The sequence below is a fragment of the Herpailurus yagouaroundi genome, unplaced genomic scaffold (genome assembly GCF_014898765.1).
Source record: "Herpailurus yagouaroundi ecotype Mexico unplaced genomic scaffold, PumYag 180, whole genome shotgun sequence".
Taxonomy (NCBI): Eukaryota; Metazoa; Chordata; class Mammalia; order Carnivora; family Felidae; genus Herpailurus; species Herpailurus yagouaroundi.
Window position 1 is genome coordinate 1,908,860 of NW_024412411.1, and position 16,884 is coordinate 1,925,743.

At 51.4% G+C, this 16,884-nt stretch overlaps 3 protein-coding genes and 1 long non-coding RNA gene across 8 annotated transcripts; 2 read left to right on the top strand and 2 right to left on the bottom strand.

Moving 5' to 3' along the window:
• Positions 1-11: 11 nt before the first annotated feature.
• On the bottom strand, positions 12-5,867 carry LAMTOR1 (late endosomal/lysosomal adaptor, MAPK and MTOR activator 1). The gene is made up of 5 exons (XM_040489221.1): positions 5,707-5,867; positions 1,804-1,949; positions 1,476-1,553; positions 992-1,118; positions 12-642 (listed from the first exon to the last, which is right to left on the bottom strand). Exons 1-5 carry the CDS (start codon positions 5,746-5,748, stop codon positions 550-552), a joined length of 486 nt encoding a protein of 161 aa, XP_040345155.1. The 5' UTR covers positions 5,749-5,867; the 3' UTR covers positions 12-549.
• A 36-nt stretch (positions 5,868-5,903) lies between these two features.
• On the top strand, positions 5,904-11,142 carry LOC121039222 (transmembrane O-methyltransferase). 3 transcript variants are annotated; one of them, XM_040489209.1, is made up of 5 exons: positions 5,904-6,119; positions 7,239-7,365; positions 8,125-8,399; positions 9,492-9,688; positions 10,143-11,142. In XM_040489209.1, exons 3-5 carry the CDS (start codon positions 8,141-8,143, stop codon positions 10,461-10,463), a joined length of 777 nt encoding a protein of 258 aa, XP_040345143.1. In that variant the 5' UTR covers positions 5,904-6,119; positions 7,239-7,365; positions 8,125-8,140; the 3' UTR covers positions 10,464-11,142. The 3 variants fall into 3 exon arrangements, with proteins under 3 accessions (XP_040345143.1, XP_040345142.1, XP_040345140.1); XM_040489208.1 differs by lacking the exon at positions 5,904-6,119 and having other exon boundaries at positions 6,793-7,365; XM_040489206.1 differs by lacking the exons at positions 5,904-6,119; positions 7,239-7,365 and having other exon boundaries at positions 7,842-8,399.
• Positions 11,116-14,285, bottom strand: ANAPC15 (anaphase promoting complex subunit 15). Of its 3 annotated transcripts, none has more exons than XM_040489222.1 (5): positions 14,155-14,285; positions 12,632-12,761; positions 12,059-12,118; positions 11,597-11,734; positions 11,116-11,457 (listed from the first exon to the last, which is right to left on the bottom strand). In XM_040489222.1, the coding sequence occupies exons 1-5, from the start codon at positions 14,244-14,246 to the stop codon at positions 11,398-11,400; spliced, it is 480 nt and encodes a 159-aa protein (XP_040345156.1). In that variant the 5' UTR covers positions 14,247-14,285; the 3' UTR covers positions 11,116-11,397. The 3 variants fall into 3 exon arrangements, with proteins under 3 accessions (XP_040345156.1, XP_040345157.1, XP_040345158.1); XM_040489223.1 differs by having other exon boundaries at positions 11,116-11,445; positions 14,155-14,284; XM_040489224.1 differs by lacking the exon at positions 14,155-14,285 and adding an exon at positions 12,891-12,907 and having other exon boundaries at positions 11,116-11,445.
• Positions 14,217-15,550, top strand: LOC121039227 (uncharacterized). Its single transcript, XR_005794652.1, has 2 exons — positions 14,217-14,326; positions 15,186-15,550. It is a non-coding gene; the product is annotated as an uncharacterized LOC121039227 (long non-coding RNA).
• Positions 15,551-16,884: the final 1,334 nt, after the last annotated feature.

Sequence of the window (16,884 nt, forward strand, 5' to 3'; positions counted from 1 at the left end):
TGCAGCCAGCACACAGATGAATACACTTCCTTTATCGAGGGTGACAAACCAAAACAAAACCCCAAACATGTAAAAACCCAGGGTGCTAGATATACAAACTCAATTCATTCAGATTCAAGCTCGTCCAGACCCTGGTCACAAACCCTACTGAGGTGCATGTGAGCACCAAGTCAGGGAGAGGGGGGCAGGAGTGAGGCCAAGAGAAAGGATGGGAAGGGGGCCCCCACAGGCCCCCTAAGGATCACTCTCTCACAGTGGTACCTCCACCTTCCCAGTGACAGTGAAGACCTACTACGCCCTAATCTTTTGACCCCCACCCCATCCCTGGCCAGGGCTTTGAACGCCAGTCCCAAATGGTTCTACCCTCCCTTGCTCCATCCTCACTTGCTCAGGCTTCCAGCCTTCCAGCTTCTTCTCCTCCTCCACACTCTTCTCTGTGATTAGTAGCAGGTTAGGGTACTGTATGAGCCGCAGTGAGGCTGGGGGCCAGGAGAGGCAGGGTGGAGACGGGTGAAGAGAGGAGAAGAGCTGTCCCAAGGATCCCTCTCTTCATGGGATCCCAAACTGTACAACCAGCTCCTCTTTTGCATCCACTCGGATCTGAGAAAGTGCACTGTAGGCATAAGCAGCTATCCTGGAGACCTGAGACAGAGGGACCAGGGAGGAGAGGAACAGAGAGAGGCAGTGAGAAGGGAGATCCAAAAAGCCAGGGAGGTGGATTGGGTGGCGAGAGAGGAGGGGATGATGGGGGATAGGAAGCCAAAGAGAAAGGCAGGGATGGGAAAGATGGAAAAGAACAAAGGGGAGAAAGAGAACAAAGGTGGAGAGGAGAAGACACAAAGTAAGAGAGGTGAGAGTGAGCAAGGTACTTGAGCTACCAGGCTCTCTAACTCCACTTCCCTACTGCCTCTGAGATGGAGAGGGCGAACCCTCTGCCACAGCCTGGGCAGTGCAGGAAGGATGAGCAGGGGCGGGCCAAGGGGTGGCTCACCTGCTGTAAGTCGGAGAAGGGGATGGGCTCGCTGGCCAGCACTTGGTGGGGCTGGCTGGTGAGAGATGGCAGCGGTGGCAGCTTCTTCCAGTGGGTCAGGCTGCTGCTCAGCACAGCCAAGCGGGTGCTGGCCAAGAGGGAGGATGGGGTGGGCAGTCAGGCCAGTCTGCTCTGCCCAGTCCAGCCCGGCTCGGGGAAGTCTCACTCCCTCAGGCCAGAGAAGCAGGGTGATGGTGGCCTCTGCTCACCACAAACTCACTCCAGGCCCACCTCCCTTGGCCTCCGCACCCTTGAAGGCCATGGGGCAAACAGGGCCGACATGCACATCTGCTGAGGTACCAGAGAGATTTGTTGTCAGTCTCCTGGGCCACACCCAAACAAGGAGCCTGGACTGGGGCTCGGACTCCAAAGCTGGATAAGGGATCGAGGGGCAGGGAGGGACCCAAGTAGCCTGAGGGAGGGATGCAAGCTGGCCAGGTCTCACCTGTACTGCCTTGCCCGGTCCATGTACTCATGCTGCTCCATGCCCTGGGAGTCCGCAGCAGACACGTCAATGATGTTGCTTTGGGGAGAGGAGGCAGAGGGAACATGACAGGTGCTTTAAGAGGGATACACAGGACTCACTGCCAAGTCCCAATTCCAGAGCTATCTGACACCATGTCCCTGCCTCCCCACTGGAGCAAACCCAGGCCTAGAAGCACCTCTCACCACTGACCTTGTCCCATCCCCCATGTCCTGGGCCCAGTCCCCCTATCCCAGCTTTTAACGTGGATGGAGAAAGCTCTGCCCAGGCTTGGTCCTGCAGTGCTCACCTGGCTGTCTTAGCAAGAATGGAGGAGAGCAGGGCCTGCTCATCTGTGCGAGTGGAAGGCAGGCTGTGGTAGTTGGGCTCAGCTCCATTGAGGGCTTTGGTAGGGGGGCTGCTAGGGTCCAGCAGCAGTTTCCGCTCCTCTCGGTCCTGGGAAAGGCCATGGAGGAGAAGTCAGCCCCGGAGCCTTTAGTTAGATTTATTTATTTATTTATTTATTTACTTACTTATTTGAGAGAGAGCACACATGCTAGCAAGGGAGAGGGGCAGAAAGAAAGAGAGACAGAGGATCTTAAGCAGGCTCAACACTCAGCACGGAGCCCAATTTGGGGCTGGAGCTGATGTGGGGCTGGATTTCACAACCCTAGGATCATGACTGGAACCAAAATCAAGAGTCAGACACTCAACCGACAGAGCCACCCAGGCACCCCAAACCTGGAGCCTTTAGTCCAACCTGCCTTTCTTGGGCTCTCCTTTCAGCCCAGCTATGACTTTTAAGCACCAAAAAATATCCCAAGTGCTGAAGTGTATGGAATGTCAGATAAGGCTCAGTCCTGCCTGCCCTTCGGAGCTCAGCTGAGTTGTGGGTCTAGGATGAATTAAAGTAAATCCAAGCAGTCCTAGAGACCCTGAAAAGATGGACAAGACACAAAGCATGTACTCAATAACCACTCTGGAGCTTCAGCAAACAGTCTAGCACCTGATGAGAAAGAATACTGGAAGCTGGAAGCCAGAGGAGTAAGGTCTAGAAACTGATGGGAGTCAGGAGCCCAAGAATGGCCCTCCTGATCCCCCAGACCAGGCCCTTCCCAGAAAGGCTGTCTGCTCCTAGGATGGAGGCCCCGTGAGGCCAGACAATTATATTCCTCATGTAATCTCAGGGCAAGAGTCCCAGCCTCTGGGTCACACAGTCCAAGTGTGCCCCCTTCCTAGAGGACAGGTCCCTTCTACTCTCAGGTGTTCACTCTTCTCTAATGCTTTCTTTGTATATGACTACCAGAACCAAACTTGGTGCACCTGGTGAAACCTGACCCGAACAGTGCAGCTGTTCCCTCCCTTGCCAAGTCACCACACTTCTATTCTTGTGGTTTGTTAATTTTCAGTAGTCCTGTTACTGCTAGCTTAAGCCAATAATCACAACCCCCAGAACTAACATGGGGCCAAACCAAGTCTCCCTGGTCCTATTCCAGCCCTATTCTAATCTACTGCAGTCTCTCTGAATATGACCCTGCCTTGAGCCTATCAGCTGCAAATCCCTGCTGGCTTTATGTCAGCCACAAATTGGATAAGCAGGCCTGCTGGGTATCTATCCAAGCCATAAAGAGCAAGGGTGCCCAGGACAAAGCCAAAGACAAGGGGGCCCATCCTGCCTAATGCTGACTCACCAACCCTTAGTACCAGACCACCAGTGCTCCACTCCAGGCAGATCTCAGTTCGTACCATAGACCTTCCCACTGTGGGCTCCCAGTTCCCCTGCCCCCAACTCCACAACTCTCCTTACAGAGGGCCACTTCCTCCTGCTCGCCTGCCCCACCCTAGGCAGGCCAAGCCTTTTCACAATACTCTTCCTTCTCAAGTCTAGGTTGCCAAGCGTCTTCAGTTCCCAACAGCATGAGACAAAAGCTGTGGGACTCTGTCCTATCACCTCCCAACTCCTAGACATACCTTCCTCCTCCTCAAAACACAGACTAAGTATTCAAGGGCTAGAAGGACAAAATGGTTGCTAAAGATCAAACTATCTCAAAGGAAAGCTGGCTCCATAATGAACCCTGAATTTGCTTCCTGTGTGCTGTCCTTCTCCCAGCCCTACTTCAGACAGATCTTCCTATAGGACAGGGCAGTCTCCCCTGTCCCCCATGTCTAAGCGGATTCTTCAAGAACAACGATGTTTTCCTGAGACCTAGACTCCCAGAAGAGGCCAGGCTACCCCCAATCAGAGTGAACAAATAACATCACCCCACCCCCAAGGGCAAGTGAAGCATGGAGGAAGTGTTTCACACCAAGGTTTGTCCCTGAGTCAGTGTCAATCCAGGAGTCAGGCTTTCACTGTCGACTCCAGCACAGACACATATACATGGTCTGTCCATGAGTAGTCACCTGGTGTATGGGCATAGCTGAAAAGAATATCTTGGCCCAATGGATAAAGCACATGGCTTGGTATCAAGATACGTTGACTACAGCATTACTCAGCTTTGTATCTTTGGCTAAATATCTTAGCCTCTCTGAACTTTTCCCTTACCTTTAAGTACATAACCTACACCTATACGACAAACGTTTGGCAAACGTCAAATGAGAGAACTATAAAAAGTCTTTGAAAATGTGTCATTTATTTCTTTTTATTGTAACAAAGGAGCAGAGATTAAAGTGGGGGAGGGGCCTGCCCAAGAGCTGAGAAAGGGATTTTGGGATAGCGAATGGCTTGTAGACCTTTGCCACATGAAGGCTCAAATCACCCAGCACTGACTGAGCACCTCTCTGGGGGTTAGAAACAGAAGTGAGAGCCTGTCAAGAAGATGAAAGTTCAGGAGATCAACAAACCCAGCTCTCCCAGCTAGAAGCTGGTATCCTTTCTGAGAAGGCCCTAACCCTTCTTAACTCGTTCCCTGCAAGAGTTCGTGTTATCCTTTAGGAGACAATTTTCCACTAGGCCACAGTTTTCCCAGTAGGCAGGAATACTGTCTCCTCTAAGAGGCTGGTGTGAAGTGAGGGATAGCGGACATGATGTATGCCTAAGGTGTAAGGCACAGGAAATAGGAATATGTGTTCATTGGGGGTTTGGAGAATTAATGAGGCCCAGGAGACACCCATGCCTCTCAAACAAAGGGCATTTTCCTAACCTTAAGTTCTTAACCCAAAATAGTTTCATGTGAGTCACTGGGGAAAGACCGACTTCCCAAATACCAAAAATATAATCCACTTCTGTGACCATCTCTCCACCAGACTGTGAACTACTTGCTGAAATCCTTCTGTCTTCTGTGTGTCTAGAATGTGTTGAAACCCAACACATGTTGGACCCAAGCTTAGAGGCAAGAGCTTGAGACTTCATCCTTGGGAAGGTCTCCCCACTCCTAAAAAGGAGATCAGGCAGGCAGGTCAGAGATTAAGATGTAGGGAGAAGTGAGAATGCACCAAGGGTAAGAGGAAGAACTTAAAACTGCACAATCTTCCCAGCCTAATCCTTTCTGCAAAGGGATCAGGTCTACAGTCAAATTCCCAGGGCAAGCACCCCTCTAGCTAAAGGAACCCGCAGGCCCCAGGCAAAAACTGCACCGAGGCAGGTCAAACTGAGCTCTCATCCCACCTCTCTAATCCAATACAGCCAAAGTGAAACCCGTTTTGTTGCTTCCCCAAAACGTCTTGATGTCATGGTCTCTATTAAATTCTTTACTGGTCAACTCAAATGCCACCTACTTCCAGAGGCCTTCTCTGACCCCAAACCGCAGTGACCTTCCTTCTCCAACTCGAGGGACTGAGAAGATACATAGATTCCTGATTCATGTTAGGAAAAGCTAACTCTGAGCCTCAGCTTACCCATCTCTAGAATGGATTCACAAAGCCCGCTCATACAAGCACAGAAAAAGCACAGGAAGCTTGGGAGACAGTGTTTCCCAAGGACCGAGGCTGAGGATTCTGAAGGCTATAAAGGTTTAAAGATAGGATAACATGAAAGGGGTGGGAACGAGCGGGACAGGGGGCTGCCTGCACACCCCAAAGCGGAGACTGTGTAGAGAAAGCTGGGGCTTTAACAGGGGTAGGAGCCCGGCCGAGCGTCCCCTCCGTAATCTGTCCCCTCCCGGCCTCCGTACTAAGTGAGGCCCACAGACCCGTTCTTCTGCAGGCTTTTTTCTGGGCCCCACGCCCTAGCCTCTCAACCCTCATTCCCGAGCCTCGCCCGCCGCGGCCGCACCTGGTCCGAGTCCTCGTTCTCGCTGCTGTAGCAGCACCCCATGGCCGGGGTCGGGCCGGGCGCTCAGGCCGCGCCGAGGAGGGACGGCGTCCGTCGGGAGCCCTTCCGGTCACATGACCCGTGGCTGCATCCAGCGAGCAGCCACCCGCCGCCCTGCCTATCCCTTCCCAGAGCCCCGCAGCTACCGCCGCAATCCTGGCTTCCGGCCCCGCCTCCACCGCATGATCATCGCCAACCAATGGGAGGGCTCACCTCGCTTGACAAGACGCGAGGCACGTGATGCGATGAAAGGGAGGGGCAGGTCACATGACTTCAGCGTCTTCTCAGTCTTGGAGCTGGAGTCTTCCGCCGACTTAAAGAGGCCCTCCTGATGTGTACTGTGTGGTCGCGTGGCTGCCAGGCTACCTTTCAGGGTCAGTGAGCGAACTTATACCAAATGCTCCCGTAAATGCCATGCGAAGGGAGAGTGGGACTCAGGCCCTCCGCTCCTCGAGCACACAGTCTCCGTGTACAAACACTGGACCCAGATGCCCAGCACCAAGTTGGAAGACACATAAAGACTGTAGCCCCCAACGGAGTTCTCAACCTGTACTGGGGATGGGAGACTTACTGGAAGAAGAGCTCTTATTCCTTCACAAGCCAAAGAGGAGCAGAGCTCAATCCTGGAAGAGAGGCCACCTGGCAGTCTTTGCCCTCAGGCATTTCTCTGCAATCTTGGCTTGCCTTTTTACATCAACTCTAGTAATCCTAATTCACAAAGCTGACTATCAGTGCTTTTCTTAGAACCATCCCATATCTTCCCTTGGACCCTGAACACTGGTCATTCAACAAGTCTGTTATTCAACATCTTGCAGCGCCTGATACCTGCCTCCCTTTTCAGCACTGGGGTGGTGGGGGTTAATGGTAATGGTGGTGGTGGTGGTGCAGGGGTTGTAAATATTTATTTGCAGTTTCCTGATTGACCTCCTGGACCTTCCACATGTTGGCACACCGCCTCCCCACGAGGTCTGCCTTCAGGCCTGAATACAAACAATATCCTCCTGATTGCCATTTCTGACCCCATTCTTTGGGCATCCACGTAGCTCCATTCATTTATCAAATCAAGTAATTACTGTCTGTGATGTGCCACACACTGCTCTGTCTAGATACACAGAAGTTCACAGAACAGCCTAAAGTCCCCATATCCGTGAAGAATTGCATTATGCTTTATTCTGTTTCTGGGTCAGTCTCTTCTGTTAAATTTGGAGTTCCTGGAGGAATGAGACAAGATCTGACTCCTGTGACCCACACCCTGGCAATTGCTTAAGCAAAACTTGAATTTTGAATTGAGTAAATTACAGCCTCCCATTTCCTTGGCTCACACCATGCCCCCATATCCTGATACAAGGAGTTGGAGGAGAGGTCACCAAACCCAGTAGCTGTCATCACCCCTCAAATCAAGACCCTGGGGTTCTGTAAATTTAGGGCTCATGAAGGGTAGGAGTCAGCCCCACCTTGTTCCTGCAGCTAGTAACTTGAACCACATGTCTCAGGTAACAGCAGCAGCTTCTGCATCAATAATTGAGAGCAAGTCCAGCCGGCCTCAGAGTTCTCTGGCCCTGAGGCCTCCCCCTCCTGTTCTAGGCTCTGATCTTCCCCAAGCAGAAGTCTCCAGCACAGGTAAGCAGGGCTCTTGAGTGTGGGTCCCCAAGCACACGAGTTCAAACTCACTATCACTCACCTACTCACATCCATTTATACACTCTTACCTTCAATTTTAGTCCCCACCACCACCAGGAGCTCACGAGGGTCAGATCTGGAGGAAGGGGTGGATGGATGGTTCAAGGTATGGGAGAGGAGAAGGCACTTACCCCCCCATTAGGGATAGGGCTTGGGAGAAGAGGCTTGAGTAGGGGGGAAGCATGTGCTGTGTGTGTACATGCTTTTACAAGGAATTCTGAGAGAACAGAAAAGGTGAATGCAGGGGAGGGGAGACAACTGGAGAAGAAATATAGAATCAAGGACTCCTCCCACCCACAGGGAAGAGCAGATGGAGGGGTGGGAAGAAATCTCATCAGGAGATGCAGGCGGTTGGGGGGGGGGTGGGTAGGATATTTCCGAAGACTGTGGAAAGTGGTCCTGAAGGGGTGACGACAGAGATGAGGCGAAATGGGTGGGAGAAGTAAGGTGAAGACAGAATCAGGGGGCAGAGGTGGGAAGAGGTGGTTTGAGGTTGGGTGTAGAACGTAGACTAGCATGAATTCCTTGAAAGTACATGAGCTTGGAATTGGACCAATTCAGATTCAAATCCTGGTTCTGTTGTGTGACTCTGCACAAAAGACTTAGCCTTTCTGAGCCATGATTTGTAAAATATAGGGATAATACAAATGACAAGCAATGGTGGGTGTGGGTTTCCCTGTCTGCCTTCCTTCACCCCAGAGCCCGGGTAGGGACTATGTCCCCCGCCATCGCACTGGCCTTCCTGCCACTGGTGGTGACATTGCTGGTGCGGTACCGTCACTACTTCCGACTGCTGGTGCGTATGGTCTTGCTGCGGAGCCTCCGAGACTGCCTGTCAGGGCTGCAGATTGAGGAACGGGCCTTCAGCTATGTGCTCACTCATGCCCTGCCTGGAGACCCCAGTCATATCCTCACCACCCTGGACCATTGGAGCAGCCACTGCGAGTACCTGGGCCACATGGGGCCTGTCAAAGGTCAGTGTTCCCTAGCCTTCTGCTCCAGGAGATACCCCCAAGATGGTAAGGAAGGTCTGAGATCTGCCAGTGCCTACTGGGCGCATTGGGCAGGTTCTTCATCCTGAGTCTCTTTTTTCTCCTCTGCAAATGAGGGAGCTGGGCAAAGTTATTCATTCATATAGCAAACACTTACTGCCATCCCATTTGTACTAGGCATGTACTAGGTGCTAGGTTGGAAAAGGAGGTAGAGGCCACAGAGATGAATCAGCCATAAATGCTAGCCTCAGAGGGGGCATAATACAAAGGGGATAACATCTCAGCACATAATCCGTAACTTTGTAATTATCTGTGCTGATTCATTCTCCCCTCACTGTGGAGGCTCCCACATCCCATTCAGGATAGCTACCTGGCTTTGTCTCAGTCCCAGCTCCTGGCACAAGTGCTTTTAGAGTCTGAAGAAATTTTTCCAATTCCCAGGTTAGAAAGATACCCAGTGAACAAAACAAAGAGGAATGAAACTGGAAGTTCTAGCCAAGGTCTCTCAGGAGCCTGGTGCCTGTTTCTGCCTTAGCCTTCCTGGAGGAAGCAACACTTAAATGGAGCCTATAAGGATTGTTTTCAATTTGGCCAAGCAGATAAGGACAGGGGTAGGAAGGGGCAAAGTCAGTCACATATACTAATGCACCATGAAGGAATGAGCCAGTGATGACTTGGTTGACTCTGGGCACAGTTGTTTGGGAGGACTGTGGTACAGTCTACAGATGGGAAGAGCTGGAAAGGTTGGATAGGATCAGGTCCAAGAAGGTCCTGAATGTCAGGCTGAGGATCCCAAGTTCAATCCCAAAGGCCTTTAGGATCATAGGAACCAAGGAGCAACAGGGTCACATTTGTTTGTTGGAAAGATAGCTAGTGGCTGGTACGAAGATGAGACTGAAGGACGAAAGCCTGGAGGGTCAGAGGACGAGCGAGGCAGCTGGAGCTGTAGTCCAAGGAGGAGACCCCAGCTGGTTGAGGGCTACAGTGAGACAGGTGGACATTTGAGATCCCTTTCTATCAGGGGCCCTGAATCCATCTCCCATGTCTGCTGCAATAAGCCATCTTCCCCCCCAGGTCAGATCCTGATGCGGCTGGTGGAGGAGAAGGCTCCTGCTTGCGTGCTGGAGCTGGGCACCCACTGTGGGTACTCCACGTTGCTTATTGCCCGTGCCCTGCCCCCTGGGGGCCGCCTTCTCACTGTGGAGTGGAACCCACGCACCGCAGCAGTGGCTGAAAAACTCATCCGCCTGGCTGGCTTCGACGAGCGCACGGTCAGCCCCTGCCTCCCTGACCCTAGTATCTTCCCTTCCACCCCCAGCCTTGCCCTAGCCAGGCCTCCCCAGTAAAGGAATCCCACCTAGGAGAAGGCAGCACAGTAGGAGACTGTGACCCTGGGTGATGTGTGAACTCCTGTCTGTTCCAAGTCATTTGCTCATATTTGCTGCTGGATGACAAAGGAGGAGTTAAAAGGAAGGTCTTTGGAGACCAGCAAATATGGGTCCAAACCTTAAGTCTACCTCTTGTGAGCTGTTATGACCTTGGGCAAAGGACTTATCCTCTGAATCTCAGCTTCCTCACTGGCAGAATGGAAATCACAATACTGATCCTGACTTCTTGGGTTCTGAGGATAGAGGAAATGACATAAAGTAAGCCAGATCCGGGTGAAGTCTGGTATGGGAGAACAGACCCTCCCACCCTCACCTTCAACTCCTCCCATCCCCACAGGTGGAGCTCATCGTGAGTAGCTCAGAGGAGGTGATCCCACACCTACGAACCCAGTACCAGCTGAGTCAGGTAGACTTGGTGCTCCTGGCACACCGGCCCCGACGTTACCTGCGAGACCTGCAGCTTTTGGAGGCCCATGCCCTGCTGCCAGCTGGTGCCACTGTACTGGCTGACCACGCGCTGTTCCCTGGTGCACCCCGCTTCCTGCAGTATGCCAAGAGCTGTGGCCGCTACCGCTGCCGCCTCCACCACACTGGCCTCCCAGACTTCCCTGCCATCAAGGACGGCATAGCCCAGCTCACCTATGTAGGGCCTGGCTGAGGTCCAGGCCCAGGGGCACTTACTGCTGCCTCTCCACCCCCACCGAAGCAAGGACCTCAGAACATCCATTCTTCTCCCTGCTTGTGGCCTGACACATGCTGGACTCAGGGCTGGGGAGGCTGTCCTCCAGCCTCTACCCCACTCCAGTTCTACACTGACCTGAGACATCAAGTTCTATCAGGATGCTTGGTTCCATTGCCCCCCTCCTTCCAGAGAGCCATGGATTGACAGGCAAGAGACCTGGGCTCCCAACCCAACTCTATCACTGATTTTCTGGGTGACTCCAAGGGAGTCCCTGTGCTGCCTGAAGATTTAATCTCTCTTAACACCAAGGAAGCTAGCTGGAAAATCTGCAGGGGCCTCCTAGCTCTAGGCCTCAGAAGCCTTCCCTCCTCAGCCCATGCAATTCCAGTTAGGATCAGAGGAAACAGTAAACATTGAATTAGAGGCTCTGAAGGAATGGGTACAAGCTGAGCCAGAGAAAATGGTAATGGAGCCTGGGCCCAGGGCCAGGGCCACCTCTAGCCCTGGACAACATGATCCAGTAGGCTTGCCTGAAATCCCTTGTAGGCCCTCTCCCTGAAGCTCAAGAGAAGATGCTGGATTCCTCTGGGCCCGACCAACAATTAGGGAATAGACACGGGGAAAAAAATAAAATCATTCCTGTGTCTTTATTAAAGGGAGTTAGAAAGAGACTATACCTGGCAACCAAGGGGTGAGGTAATGGGCACAAAGGTGGGGTGGGCTCAGGCCCTGGAGACTCAAGGGCAAAGTGATGGCCTAGGAGGAGCCAAGGAGACCAGTTCTTGGCAGCAGCTGAAGAGATACCCAAGGGTGAGCTTTCAGGCACTGGGGCAATCAGCTGGTTCTGCAGGGGGTGCAGGGTAAGTTGGGCTGGCCTGGAATTTGCCTGAGGCCACCCTGCCTTGTCTACCTAGATCATCCACTGGTCCTGATCCTGTTCGTTGCCTTCCATGTCCACCTGGAGAGAAGGCTAGGTGTGGGTGGGGAGGGGCCTCAGCCACCCAGTCGGCCGTAGTCCCAGATCCTGCCCCTGGTTGGATCCAGAGTCTCTGAATCCTTGGCCACCAGTTAGGTCACAGGCAGGGGCCCACCCCCACACCCCTGCCTACCTCATTGACCTCTCCGTCATCAGGTGACTCATTGTAATCATTCATCTCATCCATGTCCTGCATGTCCTCATCATCCTCTGAGTCCTCTTCACTATCCTCGTCGTCATCTTCATCCTCCTCTTCCTCGTCATCATAGTGCTGGCAAGGCAGGGGAGAGCCTATAGGCTCTATAGGCTTGCCTGGACCACTTCAAGGGCTGGTCCACTTGGAGCCTTTCTCAGGGGCAGTGAGTGACCCTCCATTCCCCAGACTTGCCCCCCGCCTTGAGTCTAGCAGACTGGAGCATGTTTTGCAGGACCTTGGTGCTAGGTCCAATGGCCACCCACTCTAGATCCCCTTTATGGCCTCTGCCTAGAGCTGAGGGACCACAATTGCTCTGGAGTCAGAGGTAGGACTTCAGAATTAGAGCAAAGCTTTAGTCCACCTGAGCCCCACAAAGCCCTACCTATTGGAACCACTCACCTCTGAGGCCGGCTTGCCAATGGGTACCAGATTGTTGTCTTTCTCTGCGATGCTCTGGAGCTGTGGCCAAAGGGGGAGAGGAGGGTCAGGGCCCAAGCAGGGCATGTCAGGGGCATGGGACTGGCCCACTCTGCCCCTAAGGAGATACCCCCGCCCCCAAGTATGGAGAAGCTTCCTCTCAGTTTCTAGAAAGAGTCAATCCCTTTGTTTCTTATCATCTGCTACTTACTTATAAACTGGATCCAACTAAATTCTCTGGGCCATGGTTGCCCTATGAGATTACAGTGAGGGTAAAGTGAGAGACTGATAGAGAATATGGCATCTGCTACATCCTCAATACAGTCAAAATTACTATTTCCTATGAGTTAGAGAAAAGAGCCTGGGCTCCAACCTGGCCCAGAAATCCCATGGTCCCACCATAAATCAGTAGCATAAAGACTGGACCCTAGGCCTCCTCCCTCCCAGTTTGATTGTTCCCAGCTCAGGGCAAAAAGCTCCTCCAGGATCATGGTCTGTGAAAGGCAGCGGAGGTCCCTGACTAAGGCTCCACCACTGTGCTAGGTCCTTACTCACCCAGGCCTGATGCTGTTGCTCTTGCTGCTGCAGCTCCGTCTCCTCCACACAGGGTCGATCCAGATTAAACCACAGTGTCTCAGTCACACGGGGGAAGAGTGAGGGAAACAAGGTGGACATGGCTCCTAGACTGAGGTAAAGGGCCAGGTGAATACAGATCAGAAGTATTTGATTTCAGTTATTTGGTTAGTCTGATTTGGGGATGGGGTGGAGTAGAAGGTAGGGGGAAATAGCTCTTCCTTGTGGGAATCAGACAGACCTGGGTTTGAGTCCTGGCTCCACCACTTACTAGCTGTTTGACCTCGGCCAAGTCACTTAACCTCTCTAAGCCTCAGTTTCCTCATCTGTAAAATGGGGGAGAACAGTTATACCCACCCTCATAATTATTCTGATAATTAATTTACTTTGTGGAGAAGTAAAGCTGTTTGCAAGGTATTCAAGGAGTGGAAAACGGAAGCCAATATGTAGAGCTATGAATCCAGAATGCAGACTGGCGTTACAAAATTAAACAAAATTAGAGGTAGTAGGGCTCCACTGACACTATCTTTACCTCCTCCAAACATGAAGACCTACTTTTTGCCCTTTTATGAGAATCCATTCCATTCTTACTCCACGTCAGAAATTTAGGGCACTAACCACCTCTCTCATGAACCACAACCAAACTGGGGTGGGGATGGGCTACCACGTGCAATATGGTTCAGAAAGGCATTCTAAAGGCATGAGTAAATGCGTAAATTAGTAAATGTTAGGCTGAATGAACTAACATGAGAGAATACGTAAATTCAGCACAGATTAAGTAGCTGAGGGAGCGGACCAGAAAGGTCCCAGAGAATCTGAATTAAAACCTTTCAGTTCACAGGAAAATCGAGGCCCTGGGACAAGCAACACTGTCTCTAGGTCACACAGTGAGGTGGGGCATAGAATTCCTACGGGGAAGAAATCGAGGCCAGGCACTAGAAGAGATGAGCAGGAGAAAAGGACCTACGTCTAGTTCTACTTTTGCCCTGATTCATTTGACTGATCCTGTGCCAGCCGCTGTCCTTTAGTAAACCTCAGCTTCCCGGCCCGTGTCACTGACACAACACCCATCCTCAACGGCCAGTAAGTACGAGGCGAGAGACCGAGGCTCCGAAAGCCTACCCCTCGCGGCAAAGCCACCGCCCATTCTTCGCTTATTATGAAAATGACGGCGGGGTGGCCCAACAAGAAGAATGCAGGGGCGGGATTCGAACAGGCATTTGCCCTTTATAGGGTTGCTAATCGCAAAAGCAGCGGGGCCTGAATAGGGCCAATTAACTGGAAGAACTGCTGGGTGACAGAAAGTGACACCAATGAGTGACGGATCTTGTGCGACGGGGTGGAGCTTAGCCTCGAGGAAGCGGCCAATGAGCTGGAGCTCTTTACTGTTAAGAGTGTGGGCACGGAACTCCTGAAGAGCCGGGTCAGGGCGACGGGGTTTCTCCGAGGGAGGAAGAAGAGAAGGGGCAGAGAGACAGCAGCCTCAGCCTGGCTTCCGTACTTACCGCGCCGGGAGGCGGCAGCCGGCAGCGACCCGGAAGCACTTCTCTCGGCCTGAGCGGAAGGGCCCACCAGAACCGGGGAAGCACCAACGCATGCGCCTTCGCTCTCCTTTTGTTTCTCGTTCCCGCCCTCCACACCGGATGTGACGCTCTACACCTTAGTCACGTCGTTAAGGTTGGAAATTTGCCTACTCTTTGGCCCCTCCTCGAGCGTCCGCCGAGGGGCCTCTCCAGCCTGGCCCCGCCCCTCCGTGTTTAGCCTGGCTGTGCTTGCGAAAGCTTACTGAAAACTAGCAGCAATCTGTTTTAGTACTAGGACTGTTCGTCCTGTGGCGTCCTAGGAAAATTTGTCCACTTTTACCCCAGAATTGCTGAGTGACATTACACCTCATCTGCCTTCCCATTCTCACCTTAAGTTTCTTGTTGGGGCTCATGCTTTATTTATGTACGGCTTCAACAGAAATAGTTGAGTCCTGGGGCACCTGGGTGGCTCAGTTGGTTGAGCATCCAACTTTGGCTCGGGTCATGATCTCACTTGGAGGGTTGGAGCTGCGGGACCGGCTCTGCTGGCAGTGCGGAGCCTGCTTAGGAGTCCCTCTCTTACCCTCTTTCTCTGCCCCTCCCCCACTCGTGGGGGGGGTGGGCGTGAGTGTGTGGGCATGTATGTGTTTGCGTGCACTCTCTCTCTCAAAATACATAAACTTAAAAAAATAGTTGAGTCCATACTATATTCCAGACTCTGCTAGAAGCTGGGGAAAATCTAGGAACATGGTCCCTGCCCCCAGTAGACCTCACACTCCAGTGGAGAAGCCAGACTCTGCAGACCCGCAGGGGACTCACAGGTTTCTTAAGATCGCCCGTCCAGTTCCAGTTCTGCATTTGAAATCATGTATGGGTTTGAATGGGTTTGAGTGACTAGTCAGCTTCAGGCACTGCTTTTGGGGAATTCAGCTGCCCTCTCCAGGCTTGGGCTAAATACATTAGTGGTCAGCCTCGTCATCTCTCCCACTCCTTCCCTGATGCTTCTGTTCCAGTAACCTCTGACTCAGCCTCCGCTTCAGAGATCATGCCTTCTGACAACGGCAGTCCTTCAAACCCAACCCCCATTAAGCTCCATCACCCACCAGCCTCTTCTAGAGCTAGCATTCATCCACAGTTCTACTCCTGACCACACCAGATGTGTGAAGTTTAACAAGTCGTTTTCCCCACCTGGATTTAGTTTTGTCTTCAACCAGCTTCGGAAACTATGCAGCCTTCCTCCTATCCTGGACTGATGTGAGGATTTGACGAGACTACATGTTTAAGTTGTAGTGTACTGTGTACGTTAACATGATTATGTTTCCAAGCAGCTCTAGTTGTTACAAAGTTTTCATTAAAGAGTAAATTTTGCCTCTTGGAACTGTCCACCTTTTTCATCCATTCATTCAAATACCTACTGAGTGCCTTACTGTATTCCTGTCACTAGTCTAAACAGTGGGTATATAATAGTGAACAAAACAGACCCCCCCACACACATCTCTTCATGCAGCTTCCATTCTAATGGGAGAGATAAACAACAAAGAAGTTAAATAAAATATATAGTTTTAAGATAGCAGTAAATGCCTAGGAGAAAAATCAGAGAAGCGGGGAGGGAAGTTTTTTTAATTTTAGGTAGGGAGGCCAAGGAAGACCTTATTAGGAAGATGACTTTTGAATAAAGGTCTGAAGAAAAAGAAGGGGGAGGGCATTGATATGATGTTTAGGAAAGAACATTTCAGAGAGACCAAGTACAAAGGGTGGAGAATTGCTGGAGCATAGTGTACTATGGTGAGAGCAGGAGATGAGGCCAGAGAAGTAGCAGGAGCCAGATAGTACAGCCTTGCAAGTCACAGTAACGATTTTAGCTTTTACTCCATCTTGAGAATCCTGTGAAGGGTTTTGAGCAGAAGATCCACATGATCTGATTTACATTTTAACAGAGTTACTCTGGCTGTTCTATGAAGAATAGATTTAGGAGGGAGAGTGGTAGATGCAGGGAGACCAATTGGGAGCCAATTATAATAATCCAGAGGTGGGGGATGAGAAGTGGTTGAAATATGAATATATTTAGAGGGTAGGGACAAGAGAGCTTGCTGAGAGATTGGATGTAGAATATCAGAGGCAGAAAGGAGCCAAGATGTTTGGACTAAACAACTGGAAGACCAGTGTTGCCATTTCTTGAGATGCGAAAGACAAAGGAGGTGCTGTTTTGGGGAGGCAACTATCTGGAGTTCATTTTTGGGTGTGTGGAGTTTGAAATGTCCATTAGTGTACAGATGGTGAGAGGGCAGGAGGAGGAAGGGACAGGAGGTCTGAGGGTCAGGGGAGACATCTAGACTGGATATATCAATTTGGGAGTTAACAGCACACAGATGGCATTTAAAGCCAAGAGACTAAATAAGATCATCAAAGGAGTGACTGTAGATGGAAAATACTTCCCTTCAACATTCAGGATTTGAGGAAACTAGGAGAAGCCGCAAACCAGACTGAGAAGGAGGGCCAAAAGAAGAAGAAAAAGAAGAAGAAGAAGAAGAAGAAGAAGAAGAAGAAGAAGAAAGGCAGGCAAGCTGGGAGATATCCTGTAAGTCAAGTAAAGAAGGGGTATCAGGAAGGAGGTCATGCTCCACCTTTAGAAATAAGCCCATCAACCCAACCAAAGGAGGGATGCAGAGACTCAGAGCACAGTGAAACGAGGTGTTTTTTTTTTTTTTTTTA